Source organism: Hemibagrus wyckioides, linkage group LG18 (genome assembly GCF_019097595.1).
Source record: "Hemibagrus wyckioides isolate EC202008001 linkage group LG18, SWU_Hwy_1.0, whole genome shotgun sequence".
Taxonomy (NCBI): domain Eukaryota; kingdom Metazoa; phylum Chordata; class Actinopteri; order Siluriformes; family Bagridae; genus Hemibagrus; species Hemibagrus wyckioides.
Genome location: NC_080727.1, coordinates 6,361,472 through 6,384,900, shown reverse-complemented (window position 1 = coordinate 6,384,900; position 23,429 = coordinate 6,361,472). Strand labels below are relative to the sequence as shown.

The 23,429-nt window shown below is 38.6% G+C and overlaps 1 protein-coding gene across 4 annotated transcripts in view; it reads right to left on the bottom strand.

Moving 5' to 3' along the window:
• whrna (whirlin a) overlaps positions 1-23,429 on the bottom strand; it is a 107,086-nt gene that overhangs the window by 48,057 nt on the left and 35,600 nt on the right. For all 4 annotated transcript variants that reach the window (XR_009207286.1, XM_058416471.1, XM_058416473.1 and 1 more), the window contains exons 2-3: positions 11,651-11,869; positions 3,548-3,673 (exon numbers count right to left, since the gene is read on the bottom strand). Coding sequence is in view for 3 of the 4 variants with exons in the window: in XM_058416471.1 (XP_058272454.1) it covers positions 3,548-3,673; positions 11,651-11,869 (345 nt within the window). In the remaining variant the exon portion in view is untranslated. The remainder of the gene's footprint in view (positions 1-3,547; positions 3,674-11,650; positions 11,870-23,429) is intronic.

Genomic DNA, 23,429 nt, shown 5'->3' with positions numbered 1-23,429 from the left:
AAGACTGCATCCATGCTTTCAGCTAGTGATCACCGAAGGGCTTCTGTGATGGATTTCTTGTTGTTGTGAATGAAGATTATGCCCGTCTGGTTGTGTAAATGCCTTTTTGGAATTTTGGGTGTCAGTTGCAGAGGAAAAAAATATATAATTACAGAAGCAATCAGATTGAGTTTTCTCCCTTCAATCTGAAAATTCACTGAAAATGATTCATTTTGTTTCACCTACCTAGAGCTGATTAAATACACCAGTGATTATTCCTGGCTGTAGAGCAACCTACCTGAGCCAAAAATCGAAGTATTTAAACCTAGACTCATCTAAAGATCATCATTCTGTACATCATTATCAAAAAATGGAAGGCAAAAACAAGCAAGGCACAAAGCAGTAGGATGACTGTATTACTGTATTACCAAACAAGCTGTGGTATAGGGGTTGGGACTTCTGATAAAATTGTAGATTGTAGAAAAATTGCACAAATCTAGTTGCATTTGCTTCTTTTTCTAACAGTACTCCATGTGTTTGTAGGGATTTATCCATCAGTCATTTTGTACACTTGGCCTACTTTTAGTAGAGTCTGTCCCAAGAATCAGTTATAGGTTTGTTTTCATACAAATTCCCTCCAAACTGTGGACGTCTGCTGTTTGCGATATGGCTGTATAAAGCCAGCATACCCTTCCTAATGTCCTCATTAATGTTTAGCTGAATTATGTTTTTTTCCCCCCAATATAATAAATTATGAGCAGCCCAGATGATGAATCATTTCATTTAAAACTCACTTTTTACCTATAAAGAATTTTTATAATTACATTTTTATTCATCTTGCTTCTTTTCTTCCTTCAAATGATTTATCCAGAAGACAGTCGGTCTGATCAGCATATTACAATAAAGCAATGTGCCTTTCCCAGACACTGTAAAATGTGAAAATATGGACAATATGACGAGAGGACAATTTATAAGATAAACATTCCCTGGAGTGGATCACTTTTACCCATAGAGTGAAATACACTCAAGTTCACTTGAAGATCATCATTTCACCCTTTAGTGTACAAATCCATATTCTAGTTACCTTAAAAAGAACAGGCTTTCATTTTTGGTGTCCCTTACACCAGTAGTTCTCAAAAGGGAAAAAAAAAAAAATATATATATATATATATATATATATATATATATATATACACACACCGATCAGGCATAACATTATGAGCAGTGACAGGTGAAGTGAATAACACTGATGATCATCATGGCACCTGTTAGTGGATGGGATATATTAGGCAGCAAGTGAACATTTTGTCCTCAGAGTTGATGTGTTAGAAGCAGGAAAAATGGACAAGCGTAAGGATTTGAGCGAGTTGACAAGGGCCGAATTGTGATGGCTAGACGACTGGATCAGAGCATCTCCAAAACTGCAGCTCTTGTGGGGGTCTGCAGTGGTCAGTATCTATCAAAAGTAGTCCAAGGAAGGAACAGTGGTGAACCGGCGACAGGGTCATGGGTGGCCAAGGCTCATTGACGCACGTGAGGAGCGAAGGCTGGCCTGTGTGGCCTGATCCAACAGAGGAGCTGAGGGGGACCAACACAATATTACGCAGGTAGTCATAATGTTATGCCTTATATATACATACAGTATATATCTCTTAACACTAATTAATTAATTAATTTAATGAACGCTATTTAAATCCGTACAATAATATCCATTCTGTTTCTTAAAGCTATCGATCTTTTCATTGCTTTGATTTGATTTGTCATAGTACAAACATAATCAGTTCCTAAGTAATCGTGTTTTGTGTGCTCCTCTGAACACAAACATAGTGCCAATTATATAAAAACTCCGTGAGTTTAATCTTCTCGCAGGTGTGTGAGCTATGATGTTTGTAGTTATCAGACAATACAAGGTCCCCTACCCCAAGACAAACCTCTACAGCTCTCGTCATTCATCTCTCTCTCTCTCTCTCTCTCACTAGGCTTTAAATGGATTCATTCCAGGAGCACTAATAAAACACACAGCCTGATCTTCTGATCGTTTAAATCTAAACGTCTGCCTCAAAAAGAAAACACCCATTCCTCCACAAGCTTGAAATTTCCATGACCCTGTGTAATGATGAGATTCATCTCGAATCAAAGCACCAAATGGAGAAGCAATGTGCTGTGAAAATGGAATAAAGGCAGGTTGTCTGAGTAAATTACACAGCATTGTTACTCAGAGGCAGTGCACACACTCATGGCAGGGACACATACACCAAAACGAACAGGAGAGAAAGTTTAAAAGATGCACTGTGTAAGTGAATGTGAAGTTTCTACATCAGTATAAATGGTATAATTTCAGATATCCGTGACACGACACTGCAATGCAGTCAATCGTCTGTTCACGCTCGCGTTTCTCCATGCTTTATATGCCACTACATATACATATCCACAATGCCATTGAGAATCTGTCATAATCCTGATTGGTTCAGATACCTGTCAAAACATCGGCGATGCTCCTTCTATCACATCCTCATCAAAACAGAGGAGCGCGCTTTGTACAAATGTTTAAACGGCTTAATGAAAAGACATTAAAAACAGCAGAACAGAAGTGAGTGAGTCAATCGGGAATGTTTTCCCCATCAGTGTTAGCGGGAACGGAGAGTAGAGGAGTGAATTTTACCTCCGAGATAGACGTGGATGCCTCTGATACTCAGACTATGAGCTGATCTCCCAGTGTTAGCGTAATAATTCTGTAAAAGGTGGCAGTAATGTTGTCTCTTTAAGTATGGTTATAAATGTAGAAGTAGGATGTGTGAAATCTTGATTTTGAGATTTTTAAAACTTATCTTCTGATTGAGAGTGATGCACGAGAAATCTCTAGATGAGAAAAGCCAAAATCTATCCATGTGTTTTCTCAGGCTATGCCTCACCCCCTCATCCAACACACACACACACACATTATTTATACACAGCAGGTGGAGTCTGTTGAAGAGAATGCCAAGGACTTATCAACGTTTTTCTGTGCAACTGCAGCTCATCTTTCAGGGAGCAGAGGACTTGAAGAATTACAAATTGGCACTTTAAAAACAAATGGGGGTGGCAAATAAATCTAAAAACCAGTCGGCCCTAAAAATGAGTGTAACTGTGACATGTGGTTGCATAGTGCCAGGCTGAATTGTGAATCAACCTGCAGTGTGTGTGAGGGGCTCACAAGGACATTGAAGCTGACTGATGAGATCGTGACACCAGCTAGACACCTGTTTAGGTCTGCACACACACCCAAGGTACACAAACAGCCTGTAACCGCACAACGTGTTAGCTTTATCACAGAGGCTTGACAGAGATGCGCACATCAACGTAAGATTGGATCAAACAGAGAAAAGAAATGGCAAGGTTGCAAGTTAGGGAGAGAGAAAATGAAAGCTCGATTGAAGGTGGGAGGCAGTGACAGAAATGAGAGATACTGAGAATATATGGTGAAATATAATGCTGAGAGACATCAGAAACATGAAAGGTGTGCAGGTGAGAACTTGTATGAAACTCGGCGCTGGATTTTTTTTCTATGGTGGATTCGGTGAGGCTTTACCTTCAGCCCTCCACACTCTGCTGCAGAACCTCTGTCCACTCCGGTGATGTAGATCCCCAGAGCGTATTCTGCTCCACCGCGGATCATTAGACCCAGAGAACGTCCGTCATCCAGCACCAGATTCACCTGGGACAGAAAAGCACATTGCTTATAGATACACAAAAACACAAAGATCACATATATTGCTTGTAATTATTTTGAAAAGATCCTTAAATATACCGATTAGGCATGAGCAGTGAGAGATGAAGTGAATAACACTGATTATCTCCTCATCATGGCACCTGTTAGTGGGTGGGATATATTAGGCAGCATGCGAACATTTTCTCCTCAAAGTTGATGTGTTAGAAGCAGGAAAAATGGACAAGCGTAAGGATTTGAGCGAGTTTGCGGATTTGAGCCAAATTGTGATGGCTAGACGACTGGATCAGAGCATCTCCAAAACTGCAGCTCTTGTGGGGTGTTCCCGGTCTGCAGTGGTCAGAATCTATCAAAAGTGGTCCAAGGAAGGAACAGTGGTGAACCGGCGACAGGGTCATGGGCGGCCAAGGCTCATTGATGCACATGGGGAGCAAAGGCTGGACCGTGTGATCCGATCCAACAGACGAGCTACTGTTGCTCAAATTGCTGAAGAAGTTAATGCTGGTTCTGATAGAAAGGTGTCAGAATACACAGTGCATGATGGGTCAGGGCAGTTTTAGCAGCAACATGGGGAACACAATATTAGGCAGGTGGCCATAATGTTATGTCTGGTCAGTGTATGTGTATGTGAATTTTATACACCCACACCCACACACACACACACAAAAAAAAACACCTTTATCTTTTACTAAATTCAGAGGTAAGAACACTGTCAGACTTCATTTATGTCAATGTTAACTGTCTGAGCGTAGAAAATGGAAGCCTTAAAGAGCTTCGAGCACTTTTCTAGCAAATAACCTCAGATGTGAGAAAAAATCTGATTGTATATTTATGACTGCAACCTGGCTGATTGAGAATGAAATGGTTCTTCTTATGGTACTGTAGCTGCGTCTCCATTATCACCTCCTCCAGATGATACGTTAAAGGTAAGATATGTCTTTATAGACAGCCATCGCTGTAGAGGCTCTGGAATTTTCTTGCTGTTGTAATGAAAGGTCGACTCTTGTTGTGGTTTAATGGCCATCGATGAGCAGCCTGTGATCTTTACCAGTTTGGATTGTGGATAAATTAGTGGTTTTAACTTCACATGAATATTTACAGCATTTTCCTGTAAGAATAAATAAAGTATCTAAAGGACAGACAGAAATTTGTTAAAGTTTACAAATCCTTACCTACTTAAAAAGGGTTTGAAATATGCAAAAAATACAGAGCCTGTTTACAGAAAATGCAAAACAACATTAATAATGCATTATGAGATGCTTAGAAACTTCAGTGATGTTGACAGTAATAACAGATGCATAATTCTAGTGATCATGATAACCCACTACTTACCGAGTTTATCTAGCAATTGCCTAGTTGCGTATGTAATTGTGATTCTTTGAGCTCCACATAACTTACAACATGCAGCTACAGTTAGTAAATAAATGGCGGTGCATGTGGAATACTTTACGGCTATATGACTAGCCGTAACAGTAAGCGTCGCTTACTAAGTGAAAGCACAAGTTGTAGTGAACAGCATGGATCAAAAGTGTCTCTGTTTCTCTGCAGCACCTCCAGCTAGGTGCTAAACGTTTACACTTCCTTCCATCTGTTTGATGTAGCACTCATGCTATACAGGATCATGGGGAACCATGGAGTCTCTCCCAAGGCACACGGGACACACTGGACAGGTGTGCCAACCCATCACAATCACACACACACACTCACACTAAATACAATTCAGAGATGGCAGTCAGCCTACAAAGCATGTCTATGGACCGGGGAAGGAAACCGAAGTACCAGGAGTAAACCACCAATGCACAGGGAACACACACTGGAGGCAGAAATCAAACCACAACAACAGCAGGCTATGAGATCGATAAATAGCAAGGTGGGGAAGCTTGGTATAATATTGATTCAATGCTTGTACTGATGAAATCATCAAAATAGCTATTTCCTCCTTAGCACTGGACCTCAGTTTGCCAATGTTTTGGGATAATCAGTAGATGGTAATATGATCATAATGCCTTCTATAAGAGCTGAAAACAAAAGAGCTTGTGTTTTAGCATCACTGGACTGGGTGTCTGATTTATTTACTGTTTTCTAAAACGCTCCTAATTACTGTTCCAGCTCAGAATGCGTGACGGGCTTTGCTCCAGATCAGGTTTAAAGATTTTTGAACTAGAAGCAAAATGAAGAACAAAAAGCCTCCTGTTATTAAGCACCAAAGAAAGGTTTGCAGCTTTCCACCTATTAGCCACCCGACATTCTATTTTAAGGTGCTATTACTTTTTAAATCTCACTGAAACGCATATCAGTGTACTTTACTATATTGTGAACCGTGTTCTATTTGTGTGTGTGAGAAACAATGATACAGCTGATCTATATGCACAATAAAACTTCCAGATCTACGAGTAGCACCATATTTGGTATTGCCAGCCATTGTTATGTGAGCTGATGTTCAATAAACTCTTTGCCAACATGCAGGACAAACTCTTGACTTACACTCGACCTGCAGTCAAGAGCCCAAACATTACAGTTATTACTCAAGCACTTTCCAAAAGTCCTGCTGTTCAGTCAAACAAAAATAACTCACGAGTCCGGTAGCGCTTCACTAAATCAGACAAGGTCAAACATTATTAGGACTGCTTTAAAAAAAGAAAGTGTAGAATAACTCTCCGTATTCGGTGAATAGTCGAATGGGGGAACACTTGCGCTGACAAATAGCAGCTCCTATAAATAGTGACAGACAAACAGCTCCATGCTTATCCAGTCTAGCGGTGTTTACTCTCAAATAGCTTGCTTTCCCTTTTTAAAGCTGTACGGTAACTGTGCAAAGAAGAATTAATAACAACGCTGCAGAAATCATTTAGATGTAGGAATTAACTTAATAATTAAGCAACAATAAAGCAGGGCTAAGCCCCTGGCTTACGAAGATTTAAAAGCATCAACATAAGGTGTTAAATATTTTTTTGTGCACCATATCAGTATTGTGAATGTGGTATGAATCCAGCATACTTACAGAAAACACAGCTGTCTATCTGCCAGTTTGACCCTGTATCATCATATAGCTATTGATAGATATTTAATCTTTGCCCTCTCATCTAGTATCATGGCCAGTTTACACTCGTTTTTACCAGGAAATGTTACACTGAAATTCATGCATTGAGTACTGTGATACACATAATATTCTGTGGAATGCAATGTCAGTATTAGAATACACAAATATGACATTATATAGTAATATAATATAATATATACAATCACAGGAAGCTTGTACACATGCTCACTGATGCAATTACACAATTGGCCAATCTTGTGGCAGCAGCATAATGCATTAATGCATGCAAACAGAGGTCAAGAGCTTCAGGTAACGTTTACATCAAACAACAGAATGGGGGAAAAACATGTTCTCAATGACTTTTGGTAACAAAACTGAATTTGTTTGAGAATTTCAGAAACTGCTGCTCTTCTGGAATTTTCATGCAAAGCAGTGTCTAGGGTTTACACTGAAAGATGCAACTGTATCTGGTGGCTCTACAGACAATAATGTCTTGATGAAGGACGAAAGGAGGAATGGACCGAGTGACTGGCTTGAGCAGACAGGAGATTACTCACATAACCACTCTAACAAACATAACAAACACGGTGAGCTGAAAAGCATCTCAGAAAGCACCGAACCTACAGTAGATGCAGATCCTTAACTCCTTTCAAACAAGGCACAGGCTCACTCAAACCGTTGAAGACTGGAAACATCGCCTGCATTAAATCAACGCGAGAAGCCATGCGTGCACTAAGAGCTCGGAAAAAAGACTCTGTTTTAATTCAATGGTTAGAGACGATACTTCTCCCAGGCACTGGATTTTACATGGCATGTTAATTATTACAATGAAATCAGTACTCTATCTTTGTAAAGGGTGCTGTAAGTGTAGAAGATGACTGCTTAGTAAATGTATTCATTAAACCGTTGGCAAGTTTGTAGTGAGAAAAGGACTGTAATGAACCAAAACAAGGATGTGCTTTATTAGTCTGAGAACTCAAAATAGCAGGAAAAAAGTGCACACACGCACATTACAATTTCATGACCTTGATTTAGTCGCAAGCCCTCAATTTCATACTGTGGAACTCCGAGTCCAGTGTTTGCTGTCTTCACTACATTGGATTTCTTATTAATATGACACTGAAAGTTGCTGGAAAATTGTTGCAAAAATAGAACGCCTTGCTCTCTTGCTCAGCTCTTGCTGTTATGACTTATTTCTCAGATTATTTTGACATTTTCCCCCCTAATAGATGTCATTGGAATTGCACTAGCAATGTCCCTTGTGATGGCAGTGCAACACACAAGCACTAACCTTACACGTGAACCATGACAGACAAACCAACCAATTCTAAATATAGCCCTTAATATTAAGCAGTAGTGAACTCCCCGAGACCTGTAACACTCACCGTCAAGCACACTCTGACTTTAAACAAGACCAGCAACCACTAGCACTCCAGTAAAGGTTAGCGCGAGTCCTCCCTGAAAGGTCAGTTTGGCACATCGGTTGCATTGCGTACATAATGCCATAATGTCCTCACTGTGTTAAGCGAAATACTTTCGACTTCCAAAATGGCCCTTCATAATGATTGGAATTTTTGATGCGGACTGGGAGAAGCTCTCACAATTACCTTATATATTGCTGTGCAATCAGGATGATCAATCAGTGTGTGGAAAGAGAGTGCGAGTGGAGTCGGAGCGCTACAACAGACTCTTTTCCTCTGCTCTAATGCACCCACGGTCTCAGAAGCTGTTTGGGCGATTTCCATCCGTTGAAAGATTTACAGCCTCACGGAAAAGTCATAAAACTCCCTGTAAAATAATATTTTGCAGATTCTGGCACCCTAATGGATAGTGAGAAACAGGAAGGGGCAAAAAACTTCAGAAAGTCAAATTTAGGAGACAGACGAACCCTAACCCCGAGTCTTTTATATATATATTTTATATATATATATAAAAAGCCAATTTTGACCAGAAAGATTTCCAGTTTTTTAATTGTCTATGAATTGTAGTAAAGTACAACAGCACCAACATTTCCAGCATTTTAGGTTTAAGGAGAGTATGTGAGTGTAGTCATATTATCAGGTGTGCAATCGGTAACTGCTTGCTGGCAGAGGCAACTGACCAGTGATTGTGCAGTGATTGACCATGACCAGTGATTGTACAGTAATGCACAGCACACAAAAGCTAATTTTTTTTATAGAATCCTTGTACAAAGTGGTTGTCTGATGTCCACATAGTGAACATTATTTATGTTCTGATGCTGAGTGCTAGTCAAAAGATAAAAAACAAACAAACAGGGTACTTATTATCATCACCAACATCCTGAGGCGTTAGATCAGACACTTTCTTATAGGCCTTTTAAATATTTTTATTAATAATAATAATAATAATAATAATAATAATAATAACAATAAGTAATAATAATAATAATGATTATTATTATTATTATTATTATTATTATTATTATTATTATTATTATTATTATTATAAATAATTTAATTATTATTACTAATTTATTTTTTATTTAATTGCCCATTTTCCAGGGAATTTCTCTGTGACTGTCTTAATCCACATATAGTAACATGACTGAATTTAATTCAAATACACACTGCTAGATTTTATTGTATATCAATGAACTCGAAACACTTTCCATTCATTTACAGAAATCAAGGATGTGTCTGAAAAGGGGAAAGGTGGTGGAGCTTCAAGGAGGTGTTAGTTAATGTTAGACAGTTCAAAACAATTGTGCAAAACCTTATATGCTGATTGGGTCATTTGCTATGTTATCTGATGGAAATTGCATATCTAATGTAATCTAATCTAATTCTAATCTAATCTAATATAATACACCGATCAGGCATAACAATATGAGCACTGACCGGTGAAGTGAATAACACTGATTATCTCATCAAGGAAGGAACAGTGGTGAACCGGCAACAGGCTCATGGGCGGCCAAAGCTCATTGATGGACCTGGGGAGTGAAGGCTGGACCGTGTGATCCGATCCAACAGAACGAGCTACTGTTGCTCAAATTGCTGAAGAAGTTAATGCTGGTTCTGATAGAAAGGTGACAGAATACACAGTGCATGATAAGTCATGTCTGTTCTGGCAGCAAAAGGGGGGACCAACACAAGATTAGGCAGGTGGTCATAATGTTATGCCTGGTCGGTGTATAATATAATATAATATAATATAATATAATATAATATAATATAATATAATATAATATAATATAATATAATATAATATAATATAATATAATATAATCAGAGTAAACTGGTCATTGAATATAAAAGCAGTGGCACATTATGCAGAGATGATAAAGATTAAGTGATTTTCTGATCAGGTTTTAAACCTAAACCCTAGTGCCTTGCCTCTTATACATCTAAAACACTAGTCTGCTTTTTAAAATTCCCAACAGCAGAATAAGGAGCTGATTGCCAGCACCCAGTGTAAGCTCTAGTATGCTTGAGCAGAGTTCGATGCTTTGTAATTCACACATATTTAACAAATGTCTGAATTAAATAATCTCTTGACACGTTCTGGATATTCTGTGCACAGAATCAAACTGGTTTTGTCATTGTGTAAGACAGAGAGCTTATCTTTCTTCAGCTGCTGGCACGGAGCTCACGCACATCAGCTCATTTGTTTTATGTCTTGAATGAAGTGCTCTCTGTTAGTCACTGCTCATTATTACAGCGCTCAGTGCTTAGATTCCTGTTTGATACAGTGGAGAAAGCGGGATTTAAAGGAATGAGAATGTGGCAGCTGCTCTCAGATGTCAGGGAGATTGTGATCAGTGGTTAGCAATGCAGAGTATTGTTATACAGAGATAACAGCAATGACTCACTTCCAATAAAAGAATAGATCTGTGCTTCTTTTTCAGCTCCTGGTCTAGGTACCTAACAGACATTTACATAATTGCTAGGGTGATGCTGAAGAACGCTGAAACTTTTGAGCAACGATTTGAAAATAAAAAAAAGAGGAGTAAATTTTTTGATATATCCACCGATCAGGCATAACCACTGACCTCATCATGGCACCTGTTAGTGGGTGGGATATATTAGGCAGCAAGTGAACATTTTGTCCTCAAAGTTGATGTGTTAGAAGCAGGAAAAATGGGCAAGCGTAAGGATTTGAGCGAGATTTTGTCAAGGGCCAAACTGTGATGGCTAGACCACTGAATCAGAGCATCAGCTCTTGTGGGGTGTTCCCGGTGGTCAGTATCAATCAAAAGTGGTCCAAGGAAGGAACAGTGGTGAACCAGTGACAGGGTCATGGGCGGCCAAGGCTCACTGATGCACGTGGGGAGTGAAGGCTGGCCCGTGTGATCCGATCCAACAGACGAGCTACTGTTGCTCAGACTGCTGAAGAAGTTAATGCTGGTTCTGATAGAAAGGTGTCAGAATACACAGTGCAGGACGGGTGACAAAAGGGGGACCAACACAATATTAGGCAGGTGGTCATAATGTTATGCCTGGTATATGTTAATCTTCATGAAATCTTCGTTCACTCATTCACTTACTCCCATACATTTTAAATTCCAGTAAAATAGTAATTACCTCTTTTAATTTAGCAATGTTTAAAAATCCAGAGTGCTATAATTGTGCCTAGGGTTACAAAATTGAACTGCAACACAGTTAGAAGCGTAATAGAAGCCCAGTGGGGAAAGAATCATACTTCCCCATACTTGTGGAAGAAGCAGCAGGCAGGACAGCTCTGGTTTGTCAATCAGAGGATCGGGGTTCAAGCCCCAGCACCACCAAGCTCCACTGCTTGGGCAACTGAACAAGGCCCTGGTGCTGTATCATAGCTGACCCCAACTTCCTCAGCTGCTAGGAAAATAAATTCCGCTATGATGATAAAGGCTTCTTGCCTTCAGCTCTTCTGCACAGGCTATTCTGAGTTGAACCACGTTATGCTGAGATATTTACGTCCTGCCTCACCTTCTTCTCGTCTCCATCCTGCAGCAGCTGCATGTGGCTGCGCTGCTTGCCCTGGTTTCTGTTCAGGGTAGCGCTGCGGTGCTCCAGCAAGTCTGGAGGAGGAGACACACTGCGGCCCTGAGGGTCCACCCACGTGTACACGTGATTTGTGACATAACCGCCTGGGATGCGGCCCATGGAGCGCACGGACATGCACAGCTTCTTACTGCCCTTCAGCACCTGCGAGAGAAAAACAGTGTGTGGGTCAGTGTGAGATGGAAACCATTTGTTCCTGAACGTTCTTGTAACCTAAAATAATCAATCATATAAACCAAATAAATCAGGCAATGGATTTTAGTTATATACTGCAGGGCAAAACCGGAAAAAAAAATGCTTGATGGTTAAGAGCAATAGAACATAATCTCTTGAATAGGCTGACTGAGATACTTATAGTTGCTTATTCGTAAATATCTAGAAAGTGTGCATGAGTTCAAACTTTCATGATGCACTAACAAACAAACAAACAAACAGTTTTACTGTGAGAAATTGAGATGATATTCTTTTTCTTCTTCTCATTATTATTATTTTATTATGAAATGAGATAAAAGATGACATATAATCTGAAATAAAAACCAAGAGCAATCTATTCCTTGAACGCTTCCACCAAGCCAACTGGATTTGCTAGATTTGTTTGGCACTTCCTGTACCCATGTTCATCCTTCTTTCTCCTAAGCCCACACACAGCTCTAGTCTCTCAGGCTGAATGAGGAGCGCCGAGATGAACTGAAAGCTCCTGTGTGCTGCGGCTCATTGACCTCTGAGAGCCTGCGATGACTGCTATCACTTTGCAGATCAAATGTAGTCCCCAGTCTCCCTGTGTGACACTATGACTCCTGTAGAGTGTGAAATGATTCTGTACTAACACACGCACACGCACACACACACACACACACACACACACACTCTGACGGCACTCTGTACCGATCTCACAGTGCTCTGATGTCTAACAGACGTCACTCTACATTAGCGCTGAACACTAAGTGTTATGTAATTTAATTGTGTGATTCAGTTTCATTGATTCATTTTTCCCCCAGACGCTGCTAATCACATGTCAGCGTCAAATCTGGATGTGGATGCAGGCTAAGAGCTTCAGTTGATACTCAAATCAAACATCGGAAAATGTGATCTCTGCATTTCTGTGTGTGGTACGGTTGTTAGTTTTCGTCTGATTTGAGTATTTCAGGAACTGCTGATCTCCTGGGATTTTCACATGCAACAATCTCTAGAGTTTACGCTGAATGGTGCAAAAACACATCCATCGAGTGTCAGTTCTGTGGCTGGAAATGGCTTGCTGATGGGAGAGGCCTGAGAACAATGGCCAGACATGTTCAAACTGTCTGGAAGGCTAGCTTATACAACTGAGTGGTGGTGGCGGTGGCTCAAGTGGTTAAGGCTCTGGGTCATTGACCAGAAGATCAGGGGTTCAAGCCCCAACACCACCAAGTTGCCACTGTTGGGCCCTTGAGCAAGGCCCTTAACCCTCTCTGCTCTAGGGGTGCTGTATCATAGCTGACCCTGTGCTCTGACCCCAATGTCCAAAGATGGGATATGTGAAGAAAAGAATTTCACTGTGCTGTAAAGTATATGAGGCAAATGATTTATTATTATCGTTTACATCCATGGTGAGCAGAAAAGCATGTCAAAAAGTACATTTCTCTTAAGGTATATTGTAAGGCTACACTGGGCACAAGCTCACCTATCTATCTATCTATCTATCTATCTATCTATCTATCTATCTATCTATCTATCTATCTATCTATCTATCTATCTATCTATGTTTGCCTGCCTGCCTGTATCTATCTATCTATCTATCTATCTATCTATCTATCTATCTATCTATCTATCTATCCATCCATCCATCCATCCATCCATCCATCCATCCATCCATCCATCCATCCATCCATCCATCCATCCATCCATCCATCTATCTATCTATCTATCTATCTATCTATCTATCTATCTATCTATGTTTGCCTGCCTGCCTGTATCTATCTATCTATCTATCTATCCATCCATCCATCCATCCATCCATCCATCCATCCATCCATCTATCTATCTATCTATCTATCTATCTATCTATCTATCTATCTATCTATCTATCTATCTATCTATCTATCTATCTATCTATCTATCTCTCTTATCTCCTCAAACTGCTTTAAGATCCAATCCTGTACTCAGACGCCCGCTAATATTTACACCCTGGAATATCTTCCCTGATATAAAACACAGCATTAGTGCACTTGTCATAGCAGGCCATGGTAGGAAAATAAAAGAAGAAAGTGAGTGGGGGAAGAAAAAAAGAAAAAGAAAAAAAAAAAAGACAGATTTCCCTGGAGAAAGAGCAAAATGGTACAAATGGCTCTGGAGTGAATAATGCTAAATAAAATGCAGCATGACAGCGATGATCTAAACGTGCCGTCTGTCTAAAGTGCTGACGGGAACGTTTCCTGACTGTGGGTCAGGGGGAAAAAAAAATAAAAGCACAGCGTATGGAATGGAAGAAGAATCTATACAACAGTGTCATCATTCCAGAGAAAGTGCTTAGAGGGAGGTGCACTGAAGGGACTGGTTCCCATGAGAATTTGATTCTTAAAACAGCGCTGTGTTTTTAAATTAAAAGAAGCCTTTTGGTTACTGAAGTTAAAATTAGGCTTGGTCTTCATTAGCTGGATTAATAATTAGGAAGACAAACAGGAACGTGTGTGTCCATGGAGTTTGGATAGAAACACGGAGACGATGCTTATAGAGTGCGCATATGAAAAAGATAAACCCCGAGTCCTCTCGTGGGAATTAGCATAACAAAACGGCACTTTAGCGAATAGCCGTGTGCACGATGTAGCACGTTCAATTACACGCTGAATGTGTGCGTGGAGAGAAGAAGGCATGTGCATGATTTTGAATGGAAGCGGAGCTGTGATGGACATCTGAAAAACCTCATTAAAACCAAAACAGAGTTCTTAGGATGATCAGTGAGCGGTGCAGCTGCTGTATTGTTTTGCGTTCTCCGAGTACACCTGATTGTAGAACAAAAAAGCTTTAGAGATGTATACGGTATGTAGGGAATAAAACACGACAGTGTTGGAAATTAATCCAAAGCATCACAACCTTAAACTTTGTTTTTATTTATTCCTTTGATACCAATAAGTATTTATTAAAAAAATGTCAGGCCTTTTTTTTTTTTATTCATCAGCTGTTTATTAATGTTACGAAATGCCCACATGATGATAATAAAGCTCCTGTTATTGCTTACCGGAACCAGACGTTCCTTTCAACAAACAGTCTACATAAAGCATCATCTTAAAGAAGGCATTAAAAAAAATGAAACAAAACTTCCTGCTTGGTCGTTGAAATGAACGAAACGGTTAAGGTTATAGCCTCATCACACATTAAACTCAAAAGGGCTTGACATTTTTCCGATGTAGCAGTAAAATATGTGCAGCGAGTTTTAATGAAGCCGGTTAAAGTTTCACGTTTCATTCTTTTGGGCTTGTTAAGGTTTATGGTGAAGGATGTCTAGGTGATTTAGTACAGTTAAGCTCCATTCATGTGATAAATATACTTTATTTGTCATTTCAATCAGTTATTAGAGCAACCATACAGGATCTTTTTTTTTACACAAGATGTTAAATGTTAATGATTTTTCTAATAGCGCTCTCTATTAAAACCTACATTTAAGCTGATTCGTCATTTATTTGCTGACGTATTATCCCAAATATTGAAATATTTGCTTTTATGTGATAATTAGGTGCAGTTCAGCCACATGTTTTCTAAATTTTAAAGCTAGTGCTGGGTACAATTAATAACATTAATAAGTAAAGGACATGAAAGTCATAGGAGATTTTACTAGACAAATGTCCTCGGTACTGAGCACATTTTATGCTAATTATACTTTTGGCATTAATTTATAAACCAGCTGCATTTGTTATACCGGAAAATTACTGAAAACTGAACAATACTGCAATTCATCATGTTTAAATAAACTCTTTTTCCCAAAGGCCAGTAATATATTTATAGAGAAAAAAAAAGGTTAGTTTTTGTTATTCATTCATTAATTTTATTTATTTATTATTTTTTAAATACATTATTATATTATGTATACATATATTTATAATAGATATAAATATAATACATATATTTATTTAATAATTAATTAATTTATTTATTTATTCATGTATTTTAACATAATGAATAACATGTTTCTATCTTTAACGTAAATGGTGATGCCAAAACCATTTCCTCTCTCCGAGATGCCACAAGAGTTTGTCCATAAGCATGCCAAGTTTGACAGTGTTATATTCATCCACTCAAATTCTGTGTAACGTTATCCAACAGATGGAAAAACAAACATCTTACACTAAAAGCCAACAGTGTCATGACATTTTAAACCAGACTTGCAGCAATCAAATAATTCATTTGTTTATTCTAATTGAAAATGTCTGATTTTCATTCTGCTGATGAAATGGAACACTGGTATACTGGTAAAAAAAAAAAAAAAAGGGGTTTCAAATCGCATACTTATATACTGTTGAGTATCTGAATTGTAAAAACCGACCAACTCTTAAGTAGCCTTTAAACCTACCGAAAGGTCTGTCTGGCCAAAGAAATTGGACCGATTCCTGGTGCAGTCCTTGGTCCAGTTTGCGAATCTAAAGCATTTCTAAACAGCTTCAAATGTTGTCCAGCCAATCAGATTTTAGAAATAAAAATGCCTGATTTTATAGCAATTGCTCTACTGCGTCGAAATATATGAACTGGCATTGAGTAAGTGTTTTGAATAAACAGCAGTAGTTAGCAGCTGTTGCTAATCCTAGCCTATATGCTAAATAACACACAGCCCCCAGGTGCACACTCATAAATATCAGAGGCCAATTAGAAACCAAGGGACTGTAACCAATCAATTATCCTGTAAACACAGCATCATGCAAAGCTGCAAGGACACACGCTGACCATCGAGAGAATGTCGCTAGTCAAAGCAGCTAGCGGCTAGTCACTGGATGGGTACTTAATGTTGTGTGTATCCACATTCTGTTATTATTGCTTCCAATCATTTTTCTGTCTAGACATATCCATCGATGTGAGATTGTACTTTCAGTACTGAGGTCAGATTTACTGCTGTACACCAGCCGTCTTTAATTCTGGCAGATGAAGGATACGTGTCCGGGAAAATCATTTGATAAACTTTATATTCAGACAAGCTAGTCGGTTCTTCTTAGCCTCTTTTTTTTTTTTTTAACCATGAACCATGATTCACTGAGGTACTTTTTAAAAAATTTGTGGTCATCAAAATCATGAATTGGCCTTGGGCCATTAAATAATACTTTTAATCCATAATACAGAACGAGTGTGTGATCAGCTATGCACCTGCTGCACCTTTTTACCCTCCCCTTCCTCTACTGCACCATAAATCACCCATATACACCCGGTCATGGGAAATGAGTATATGAACAAATTACACCAGGTTTCATTGGTAAGATTTGATGCAACTATTAGCAACCACAGGGAAGGTAAAGGAGCCTGCTATAGTCCTCAGGGACAGCATTATTAAAAATCACTCGAATGGAAAAAAACTACACAGTCAACAGCAAATATCAGGACACTAAGTATGATAATATGCAGGTGTATAGTGCTTTTAGAGGTCCATGGAGCTTTTACAAATACCATGTTTATGCTTTTAAACATATAATGTTTTCACTGGTATACTGTAGGTACAAATTCAAAAGACATAGTGTGGAGGTGTGCACTAGACTCATTTTTATTCCCACACCCAAAAAATAACATTTGTTGTCCCTTAAAGCTGAATAAAATCTCGGATTGGATCACCGTCCCCTCCTACTCAGCTAGACCAGAGCCTTTGCTGAGGCTGTACAACATGCAGGTTTAACATTGCAGGAAGCAAGACCTCTTATTGAGTAATAAAAGAGCGCTCTGTTGATGGACTTGAGCTTCCGTGCTGCATGCTCTCAGTTCCAGTGGCAATGTTTTCAGTAATTATTTTCCCTGTGTGGCTGTTAACTGAAGTGCGGTCTTGATGCATACACTAAAACAGTGACGTGCGGAAGCGGTTTTTGCGGGTCGAGTCGAGTTAATCGAGTACTTTGTTTGAATTACTGGTCAACTAGTAAAAATTAATAGCTGTGAAACCCCTACTATGTTCAAGGAGCCTTAAAAGAAGAGATGAAACGCGGCAATAAACTTCCGAGGCATGCAAATACGTGGTTATGATTCACACACCTCCTCGTTTTCATGCAGACTGTGTATGGCGTCTCATTTGTGTAACCTTCGACGTCCTTCACAGTCTCATTGTCTATATTAAAAAATCTCCTTCAATGCATAACAAGACTCAAAGTGCTTAACGTAACCCAGAGGGCAAATAACAGCGCAGTGTCTGCTTTCCGCAAGTGGTCCTATTATTTTAATAAATCAAAATTAAAAAAAAACGCGGAGTAATAATCTTTTGCGCGAATCGCAGTCTGGAAGGCAAGGTCAGCAGAGGCGTCTATCTGGAACCCACGTCAGCGCCGAGACAGTGTGACCGTGGAGCTGGGGGGTCACGCTGCAGCTTAGTGTACCAGACAGACCTGCCCTTTTTCCCCCCATCACTTCTCCTAGTGCTGCATTCCGTCTTCCATCCCTCACTTTTATTGATGAATTATTCATACGCAGTCACACACAGACAGGGTGATATACGGATAGGGAGTGGAGAAAGACATATATGAGGGATAGAGAACGAGTGAGAGAGAGGAAGAGAGTCTAACAGATAGCAGTGATATTAAAGGGCAGTCGTATGCCTTGTTAGCATCGCTTAGAGCTATATTAGCACCGTAACACATTTGCACAGAAGAACATTATTTTTTTTTGGACTAGTATGAAATGTTTTCACGTCGTCTTACATCTTCCTTACAAGCAAACTGCACTCATGACTCATCTTTGGGTGTCAGTCATCAGAATCTGAGTAAAATATAATTCTATTTTTTTTGTGGTAATTGGTAATTTTGGTAATTTTAAAAGAAGGGAAAAAAAAACAAAGAATTTATTTGGGGTAGAAAAAGCAAATTTTTGGTTAAGTAGAATAATGGTTTTGTGAAATGTATTCAGAATTCTTTTTTTTTTTTTGTCCAGAACCTACCCTGAGGGGCTCTGAGGCTCTCTGCTTCGGCACTCTTTTTCCGTCTCGCATGTCAGTATAGCAGCTTGGCTGTCAAAAAGTTCTGCCTCCAACCCATAATAAATACCAAGATATAACACATAATACGAGTATGCTTTACTACTGGATGTTGGTACGAGTTGCGACAACCTCAGACAACCTCTCACGAGCATTCTTGGAGTAGATTAATAAATAGTCCCATGACAGAAGGCGGGTTTAGGAACGGTGACCATACGAGTCATAAAATAATCCACAATGTGGATCTGCACTAAATTCCAGCCAAATAGATGTTAATGGTGCTGAACACTGTCAGTCAGCAGAGTCAGAACACAAACACTGCACTGACCATCATTTACATTTCTGGCATTTGACAGATGCCCATATGCAGAGCGACGTCCAAAAGTGCTTTATTAATGAATACATTTACACCGGATCAGTAGGTCACAGACTTAGCCTAAAAACTGTGTTTTGGTGGAACACATCTGGGTTGAGAGATATATTTTTTCTTTTACATACAACATACAACAGTACATAAAACAAACAGGGAAAAATAAGAGCTAGTTTAAGAGTTTCAGGAAGTGGTAGGTCTTCCTCCATTGTTTGAAGACGGTCAGTGACTCGGTTGTTCGGACATTTTGGAGAAGTTCATTTCTCCACCTTGGTGCCAGAACAGAGAAGAGTCTAGATGTATACCTACCTCTTACCCTGATAGAAGGTGGGACAAGTCGAGCAGTGCTAGTGGATCGAAGGGAGCGTGGTGCAGAGCGAGGAGCAATAAGAGCTTTACCTACAATATATTGCCAAAAGTTTTGGGACACCTCAAACCGCCTTCTTTTTGACAGATGACAGATGCTCCCAACTTTGTGGGAACAGTTTGGGGATGGCCCCTTCCTGTTCCAACATGACTGCACACCAGTGCACAAAGCAAGGTCCATAAAGACATGGATGATGTAGGATGAAGGTCCATAAAGACATCCTGCTCATGCTGCCAAGCCCAACCCCTGAAAAACATCACTGAACCCAATGATTTGCAGGGGTGTCCCAAAACATTTGGCAATATAATGTACATGCGGTTCTTTTTCAAACTGTAGCAACAAAGCTGGAAGCCCATAATTGTATAGAATGTCTAAGAGGCATAAAGATGCTCCAGAATGACACTGTCCCTCTGCACAAACAAAGGTCCATGAAGACATAGTTCGCTGAAGTTGGCCAAGAGCTTGAGTGTCCTACACAGAGCCCTGACCTCAACCCCACTGACCACCTTTGGGATGATTTGTAAAACCAGGCCTCCTCCTCCTCATTTGACATTAGTGCCTGAACTCACTAATGCTCTAGTGTCTGAATCACCATAGCCATGTGTTTAGTGGAAAGACTTCGCAGAAGAGAGGAATTTATTACAACAGCAAAGGTTTAAAAACAACACATGGCTGGTGTGTACGAAAACGTTTAACCATATAGTTTATTAGCCACATCTATAAAATGTTGTGCCAAGCCGTATCAGAAAAATAGAGAGAGAGAGAGAGAGAGAGAGAGAGAGTGAGATGAAGCTGAGTACACCGCCAAACCCGAGTGTGTACATGCATTCTGATTAAGCTTATAGAGAGACTGTTTATATAGAACCCATGCTAGCAATGAACACATTTACAAACCTGAAATCATGGGGTTTCAAATGACTGGAGAGATGGTTGTTATGAGTGAGAGTGTGCCAATCAAGTGCTAGCATTCATCTCAAGACGGTTCAGCAACAACCACAGCTGTGATCCTACATGCAGCACTGAAAGCATAAACTTTACTAACGGAAAGAAAAATGATGCGGTGCGAATAGATTTTTAATAAACCGTTTAATAAGCCGTTTGGTTTCATGGATAATTACGCTGTGACTGACTTGAGTGTCAACCATTTCTGAACTGCATCAGTACCACATTTGGTCTAGAGACTAAAACAAACCTCTGGACCATCAGATGTAACAGGATTCGACCAGGATCCTCTATCCTGTACTGTTCAAAAAGACACTGTTCTGCTATGTGTGATATTTTGGCCCCGGTTGAGTGCAATGCACATTTTGCTGTCTGTAACATAATTCATAAAATATCATTAAAAAACATTTCTGCAGTTCCTGTGTTCGCACGTCCAACCAAATTGTGCTCAGGGTTAGGCTAAATAATACATGAAAGATTTTAGCTCATAAACAAAGCAGAGGTTCTTCCTTTATTTCCTGTCGCTGGTATTTTGTGCTGCTGTATTCTCTCTCTCTCTCTCTGGCTTGCACTCTATCCAAGCCTGCCAGTAATTTAGCAGCACAGTTCTTTCTGCCTGAGCCACATAATACACAATCAGGCTTTCTGCCATGTCTTTAAATATGTGTGTGTCCTCTGATGCACAGTATATTGTACATCACGATATATCTACGGAGGTTACAGTAAAAACAAATGACAACTAACTGATCCTTTTCTGTGTGTCTGCAAAAAGAAATGATTTTGAACTGAAATAAGAGATAAGAAACAGAAGAGGCTCGGTAAAAAACCTTTCATCATGTCACAGACCTCCAATCGATCTTGTAAATGCTATTGGAAAAAAAAGAAAACATCTCAGGAAAGTGTATTGTGACAAATTGTATCATATTATACTGTGATATTGTCCAGCCTTTTTATCATGGACTTTCCAAATGATTGTCATGAGATATGCGTGTCATTTTGAAAAGGCCTGCACAGACAATTTTATGTAATATTTCCCTTCTTCTGAACTAATAAAAAAAGAAATAAAAAATACAGTGTGTCCCATTTGGAGGGTTTGTATTAGACGAAAATTGCTTTGAAGCTATTGTTGGATATGTTTGCAGGCTTGGATATGTTTTGCAATGAAAGTGTTGTTTTGGGACGAAAATGATATGAATGATTAAAGGGTGTTGTGTGTCTCTTGTACTTCTTTTGCTTTGAAGTCCAAGAAAGACGTAATTCATTTTATGACTTTCCGACCTCTCTTTATTGTTCGGCTGGGGTTTTTCTGACAAACACACAGTATCCCATGATATCCCTCGCTCATCTATTGAAATCAGAATGAAAGAATGATGCCTGTAGATTGCAGAAGGTGTCATTTTTTTATCTTTCCTCAGGTCAGGTCAGAAGTAAAATAATATTAAGAGGGGGAAAAAAACAGCCTTGTAACAAGGACAGTGTTTTGAAGCTGAAAATGATATGCCATGTAGCGGATGAATATTTTTCCAGAAACTGTTCGCTAGGACAAACTAGAAGAAAAAAATAATAAAATAGGACATTTATTATTTCTCTTTGAATGTGTTATAACCCAGTGTCTGACCTTGAGTCTTATTCCTAGTTTGTTAGTGAATAACCAGGATAAATGAGAGGGCTTAAGTTTTTGTTTTGCTTGAATTAGCCCCATTTTCTCTTCAGATATAGATGAATAGATGTCAGAGTAGATGTTTATTTTTTGCCAGGGGAGTCCAAATGCCAGTTTAGACCACTTGCTCTATGAGAAAAAGGCTATGTGTTTTTATTAAAGCTGAGGTTAGTGAATGGATGCCTGAAAAATGTCGGACAGAATGGCATGAGAAAAGGTTTTAAATTGCCTTGAGTTTGAGTTACCTGCAATATAAAATATATTATAGAAATTTCTAGATGTATATTTATAATGCTAAAATATTTTAAAATTAAAAATGAAATTAAAAAAAATAAGGGGGGAAGCAAATTTTGATTTTACAGAATCTTTCTTTCTACCTCACTTTACACTTATTGTATTTTTTTGTAAATGTAAACATATCAACATATAGTTTATGTTTATATTAAAATCTATGTCAAAATACACTTTTCTTTTTTCTTTTCTGAGATATGATGGGTATATATATATATATATATATATATATATATATATATATATATATATATATTTACATGAAACACTTTAGCCATTAAAATGATTTTTATTTTTGTAGACATTAAATAAATGTGTTATTATTTATGGTTTATTTTTTGAAGGGCAACGTGATTATTTGAAAACAAGTTACAGAATTATTAATTACAATAATTTTTTTAAAAAGAATGAATCTGACCATTAAATATGAAACTGAATTTTCTTTCATTTCATTCTTTTAAACATTGAATACAGTATTTAAAAAATAAAAAAATGATACAATATTTAATTATTATTATTATTATTATTATTATCTATTTTTCAGAAGTTTGAAATGATTACTAAAATAAAAATGAAATGGAATGAAATGAAATAAAAATAAACGCCGGTGGCCAACATCCAAGTTCATTTAATATAAAATGTCCTGAGAATTGATTGGCTTTGAATGAATATAAATGAAGTAGATTAAATACAAAGTTGGCCACATGTTTCAAAAGAGCAGCAACCTAAACATGACCTGTGTTCTCTTTTCTTTCTGCCAGGTTTGGTTTTAGATGCTTTTATACTTGCCAATCTTTTACATGGGTCTCTTATTAGGATATTTATCTTTTTGCTAGAAGAACAAAACTGTTTCAAGCTAGAACTTGTTAGATGTCTAGAAACAGGTTTAATAATTATGTATTTTGGTTTACTGTAATATTAAAATCGGAAATACCAGAATATACTTGA